Source organism: Halyomorpha halys, unplaced genomic scaffold, assembly GCF_000696795.3.
Source record: "Halyomorpha halys isolate HHAL.00 unplaced genomic scaffold, Hhal_1.1 Scaffold585.1, whole genome shotgun sequence".
NCBI classification, from domain to species: domain Eukaryota; kingdom Metazoa; phylum Arthropoda; class Insecta; order Hemiptera; family Pentatomidae; genus Halyomorpha; species Halyomorpha halys.
Window position 1 is genome coordinate 12012 of NW_027109935.1, and position 6965 is coordinate 18976.

General features: G+C 33.6%; 1 protein-coding gene across 1 annotated transcript in view; it reads left to right on the forward strand.

Moving 5' to 3' along the window:
- Nucleotides 1–1429: 1429 nt before the first annotated feature.
- GABA-B-R3 (gamma-aminobutyric acid type B receptor subunit 3) overlaps nt 1430–6965 on the forward strand; it is a gene marked incomplete at its 5' end in the record, with an annotated part of 146324 nt that continues 140788 nt past the window's right edge. The window contains 1 exon segment of the mRNA XM_067048099.1: nt 1430–1600. Coding sequence (XP_066904200.1) covers nt 1430–1600 — 171 coding nt within the window.

The window sequence follows — 6965 nt, forward strand, 5'->3', positions numbered from 1 at the left end:
TTTTGTTAGAACACTTAAAGGTTAGCCAATCTAATTTTCTCAGGGGCCTCTGGTAATGTGACAAACTTAATACAGATGTTTTCATATCCGAGGATGCTAAAAGCTTCCCAGAAGGATACCCTGACCAGGTATAGGGGCAGATGACGAAACACCTTAATAATACCCCGGATTGTCAACCTACCTATTTATTGAGACGTAGCAATCAACATCGAGTTGATACATCTTTAAACAAAAGATGTATTTAGCTCCTGTAGAAGCTCTTACTATGACATGATATATTTATAACATGGGTATCGACAGAACGAGCATCTCAATACACAGTTAAGTATTTCACTCAGACCTTAAAGTACTCAGGGTAGAAAAAAGTAGTATTCAATTTTAAATATTTTCTCTTCACATAATGTATATTATTAATTCATGTATATTTTTCTGGTTTACAGGGATCAGAAAAAAACAGATCTATTGCTCCATTTCAATCTGATATAATTAACATTTCTTGTTATAAAAATTAAAACTAAAAAACTGTTCCATGTTGGCTTCGGTAACTTTATTCGGCTTATTACTTATACCTTACTATTCGGCTTAGAACTTATTGTATTTTACTTATCTTTTTAGGTTTCCTTCAGATATCAAAGAACCTAGATACTGTAACTTTTCTACATTTCTAAACATGTTCTCTCATTTAATCATAATTCCCTTTTTCACTACTGATCATTCATTTTGTATATTTCGTATTTATTTTACGCAATTATTCAACAACATCCGTCAAGGTTATTCATATTTTATTTAGAAGTGACCAGAACGGAAAGAAGAAGAATGGGTCTCCAGTTGGACGAGGATAAGACAAATATTTAGATCGTAAGGAACGAATTATGTGGATGAAGCACGTAATCAGAATAGATGAGAAAAAACATTCCGGAGATTGTACTAGGAAACACCGATGGAATATGATTTCTTGGAAGACCGAAATGGTGAGTAAGATGGAAGGACAGTATTTCTGAGGATCTGAAGAAAAAAACAATGTGATAGGCGATACATACATTGGTGGACTGGAGAAGTTGACCAAGGAGGTACTTCATTGTGCCTATAATGAATGAATACATTTTATTTCCAGACAGCCTGATATCCACCTAGTGTACTCGTTATCGGATCAATAAGCAATAAGCTGTTTCTTTTTCAGATAAGTTGTTTGCAGATTTTTCTTAGTACTCCGTTCTTCTATTTCATCGACGTTAATTATAACTTTATTTGCATTTGTTTTTATGCTCTTGCGTAAGTACAGTTTTTTGCGGTTCAATCGAGCCCAACAAATCCGAAGTTGGCGATATCAAAAATCGTTATGGAGCGAGTTTCTTAATTAGGCGAATTTAACCTTTACCTCTAGCTGTAGTATAACTTTATACCTCTATATAACTTTTCTATTTCTTAGGTCTCCTTCGGCTCAACATCTCCCGCTCTCTCCGACAAACATGAGTTTCCCCGCTTCTTCAGGACGGTAGCACCGGATTCATCTCACAATGTAGCTAGGATAGCTCTCCTGAAGAAGTTCTCTTGGGCTACTGTCTCCACCTTATCTCAAAACAAGGATATACACTCATTGGTAAGTAGTTCTTCAAACTAATGAATTTTGGCAGAAAAGTTCGGTTTTGTTATAATGGATTTATTTATTATTCTATATGTCAGTTGTATATCATTTTTGAAATAGTATATTTATATATTTCCAAAGCGATAAATTGTTCTTTAGTTGGCTGAGCCATAAGCCACTTTAAATTTCAGTTAAATTGTTAATTTTTATTCTTCTCTGCCCCCTGTTTCATAATAAAGTACAAACAAATATTATTAATCTTGTAGTTTGCATTTGATACAATGTCACCGACTTATACAATTTTGCCAGATAATTTTTTACTTTTAAACTCATGTAATATCACTAATAGTCGTCCCCATCATAAAACAAAATGCTTGTACTTTATGGTTTGTGTGCTTGTACTTATGAACTAATACTATTGGACTTCACTAACAGGCCCCTGCCTGATAAAAATGACAAGGAAAGTCGTTATTATATTTTGTATGAGTTATTTTAGAGACATGACAATAACCAATGGTGTGTAATTTTTAATACTGATGATGAAATGAAAAGTCTCAATTAGTGACTTGATGATAATTGTGACAAATAAAATAATAAAGCTTATAATAGGACAACCCATGGAGAGTCTTGGGTCCACTGCTTGGTAAAGAAGTTAGTACTCTTTCTGGACGGTTGTTCAAGGAGGCGATCTAGTCAGCGTCACACTTAATGACCAGTTTTATAGAGGCTGGGTTTTGGACCTACAGAGCCGACCAAAAGCTGATTTATAATTATCTGCTCCATATGGACTCCAACGCGGATCTAGGTGAGAAAAAAATTCTGGAATTCACCATGTACCTCATTACACTCACTCTTCACGATCTCGTGTATAGTCTAGTATATCGGTGCCAAAAAAAAAAAAATGGCCCATTTTGCATCTATTATGATAAAATATCTCCATCTCCAAATATTGTTTGGAACAGTTTACACCGACCTCGAAAGTAATAGAGACAACTTTCAGTAAACAAAAAACACAAATTTTTCCATTTTTTTTTTAGTTAGTGAGAAAAATGTTAAAGATGCAAATGAAAGAGCATGATATCTACTTCATAATTCACGTTTCTGACTGAACTATTCATATCTATAGAATTTTATTCATTGTGCTATCTACATCTCAACAAATTCCTAATTGCGTTTAATCCTATCTAAATAGTAAAAATCATAGTGACATCATCTTCAAATGACTAGAATTCTGAAAAATGTTTGTTATTGTAAAACCAAAAATAAAAAAAAATAAAAAAAAAACTATACCTCCAATTGGGACGATAGTTGTCCAGCTCTGAGCAAAAGGTTTTGCGTTGCATATATAAAAAACAGTTTAAGGTCTAATTATGAGGGTACAGACAGAAATTCATACAACTGATTTCGGCTAATTTCGCTCAGCTTCGGCATGTATCGGATTCGGTTCTCATGATAAGCAGGGCACTTTGTAAAAAAAAAAAATGGAAAAAAATCCTCCAGAGCCGTTCCATCACAAGCTGGACAAAGCTTCTGTGGGTCCAAAGTATATTTGTGTGAACCGACATTTAGAGTAATTGCATATTTACCGGAGAGTCGTAGATGGGCAATTATTCTCAAGTGAGTTATAGGGCAACTGATTTTTAGGTAGCTTTGAGGAGCATCCGGTTAAATGAAGACCCTATAGTACCACGCGTTATAGGTCGATCCTAATAGTAACAAGAGGTCTTTATCCTTGACAAATTCCCTGTATCTATCCAAGACCTCCCCCATTTTAATTTTGATACTTAATAAGATTAAGATAAGACTCAAACAGTTGTAACTGTCTAGCTGCAGTAACTTTAAATAACATTGTTCCACGAAGCGAGTACAACTCATGTCAAGTATTTTTATTAGCCAGGACAGAGTTTGCTTTAAAACTTGATATCCTCCAGGAATGGGTGCCACTTCTAGTCTTACCATAAAGTGTGGGGTTTTTCATTGCACAGTAGTCGCTTGTAGTACCAAGCTTGTATATTTTCCAATTCCTCTATGTGCTTCACTGTCCATATAGGTGCAGCGTAGAGGATACAACTCGACATAGTCGATTCATAAAGTTTCTATCTGGGATCTTACGAGATTATTTTATCCTTCGCAGAGGTACTTAGCACAGCCCCGATGCTTGAGTTACTTATAGATACTATATGCTTCATGGCACGGTTTAAAAGTCCTCATGAACTAAGGTATACCAATGTATACCTCTATACCAAGGTATTTCTATTCAGGTACTTCTTCAATAATATTCCCCTCGAAATATATCATTTTGCTTCTTTTAGGCCTACCCTTATAAGTTTTTTACAATTTTGTTTTTCCTTTTTAACGGTCAATGAGTTTGATTTGCAGTGTATATTTAAAATATTTAGTTTCGATTGGATATTTGTCACAGAGTCCCCAATCAAGACCAATTTATTAGCGTAAATGAGGGTCATAATTTCATAGAATGGCGATATTCTCATTGTATACGCCCCGTTTATTTGAAAAAACGTTTTTATATCCGCGATAAATAATGAAAATAATAAGGGGCTTAATATATCTCCCTAGAGAACACCTTCAGTAATTTCTATTGGATCACTCAAATTATTGCTACATTTTACCTGCATGGTTGCATTGTTATATAAATGTGCGAGCATTCTATGGATTTTGCCACTTACTCCCATTGAGAAAAGATTGCACCAAAGTTTGGAATGTGAGACTGAATCGAATGCTCTTCGAAAATCTACAAATACATATTAAGCGGTGCGTGCACGTTTCAATAAATTAATTTGTGAGAGGGCGCTTAAAACAAAAATATTGCACAAGCAGCCTCTATCCTGCCGGACACCAAATCGATAATCTATTGTATAAAATTCTGGTGAATACTTTAAGTAGGCTGTTTGTCAGAGCAATACACCTATAATTGTCTGGCATATTCAAATTGCCTTTTTTATGTACCTTAACCGATTAGTCCATGATTTAGGAAGGTTTTCAGCCTGAAATATTTTATTAAATAGCATTTCTATATACAATAACCGGTTATCGGCAGATTTTTAATGAAATCATACGTTATTGTGTCGGATCCTGGAGATTTACATTTTTTAAGAGAGTGGTATATTTCAGCCCGTGTTATGCGGGTACCAAAGATATGGTGGGTTAGATCAAAATATTCATGTTAAATTCTATTCTATTGGGATATATGTCTTTAAAGAAGGATTCCCATTGAGTACATATAATAGGTAAGGAATGTTTTTTATTTACTCTAAATTTATTTATAATGTACGGGGGTTGCCACATAAACAAATACATAAATTATAATTATTATTTCCAACACAACACTAAAGTCCCTCACAGAGGGCTCTCTGTACTCATATCATCCTCTGAGCTGTCAGGAACCGGTGTAGAGAGCAAAACCCTCTTCAAAGACTATCTTGGAAGGAGAGGAGAAGGAGGGTAGCATAATCAAATACAGGCCAAACATCCTGGATAGAATCCAGATCGTCCTTGCGCTGTGTGAATGTACTTACAGAAGAACTTACATCTTATAGGGCACCTGAATGAGATTGTTTAGTTCACCATTCTGGTCAATATCCAGTATCATGAAGAGTGAAGCTATAATAATCAAATGATAAAAACGTATTATTGAAATATCTTCATTTCCAGCGGTAGAAATTCTCAATCTAATATCTCCTTGATCATTTTCCTATACAGTAACCACATGAAAGATTAGTGTATCTTTTTATAATTTGTAGATAATAAAATATACCTAAGCCTCATCGGAAGTGACATGGAACAAATATGAGGGAATTAAATAACTTTTTTTTCAGAAATTAAATTAATCAAGAATGAAATATTTCAAAAAATAATTAAGCTGAAGTATAATGTAATTTAAAATGCCTTCAATTAATTTTTTTTTAGTATATGAAAACGATCTTTAGTTAGGAATGAGATATATTTTATCTTGGGGAGCCAGTGTATTCAAAAATCTGTTGATCCAACTATATTACTACATAGTTATAAACAAACATAAAAAATAAAATAAAATGAATAATAAACATCTGCCCTATAATGTATAGGTTTGGCTAGATCTAAATTCATTTAGGGCAATAATATTACAAAAATGAAATCATTACGAAAAATAAGAACCCAACATGGAAGAACTCGGAATAAATGGTATTGACTTCACGGAATAGACAAACATATAGAAAATAAATAATGGAGAAAGAATATCAATTAAGATTACAATAAAACCATCATGTTTTAAACTATACATATTTCTGTGTGTATTTGTATTCTTATACATTGCATATGCACACATTAATCTATCTAAGCATATCAGTATAATGAATAATAAACATCTACCCCATATAATTTAGTATTGTTAAACTTTCAACGAAGACTGAATTCAATTAGGGCAATTAAAAAAACAGGAAATAATTTATATATAATATAAATTCTTGTTTGAGTCTGGTTTGTTTATCAATTGTGTTAAAAAAACGTTAATTTATTCTCAACATGTTCATTTTATTATTGCTCCACTCCTATCAGTTGATTTTATTTTGTGATATACTTTCATTTTATTATAATAGGTAAAGTAGTAGATAAAAAAGGTTGATAGACTAAAAAATATTTTGACAAAGGCAGAATAGCCTACGGCTTTTTAGTAACATTGTAGCTAAGATATCTTGGAGAATGGCCGGAATGAACGAAACGTAGGAATAAAAAAAAATTAATCATGTTGAGACTAAATGGATAACTTTTATGATAATTGATAAAAGAAGAAATCTTTATGAAACCAACATGTAAGAACTTTTAAACAGTACTGACTTTACGAAATCGACAAAGTAGGTGAAACACAGGGCATTGATGGAGAAAGAACTTCAATTAGGCTTAAAATTAAACAAATTTGATTCAAACTGTGCATAGTTTGTGTGTGTTTGTGTACAGGTACCATTGGATAACTTCATATTATTAAAATTTATTGCTTCATTCGTTTCTCACTTTGACTTTCTATGATCATAATTATTCTTTTTTCCTCGCTGCTTACAGATCATTGCCTAAGTTGGGCCATCCGTGGCTCAGGTGGTTGAAGAGCCGGTCTTAACAACCTGAAAACTGCTAGCGGCGGTGGTTGGAATCCTACCTGTGGAGAGAGGGAGTGTTGATTTTTTGAAGTGAAAGGAGACGACAAAAAAATTCTTCTTGAAAACAAAAAATACTCCGGTATCTATAGCTCCCGGGTTTTGATTGATTGAGGTTTGGTGATTTTTTTTCACGAAGTGGCGGTCCCACGAAATGAAAAACTTGGGGGGGTCAAGTTTTCTAACCATGGTTAAATAGGTTGGTCACCCTTGATACACCTCCCCCGTCA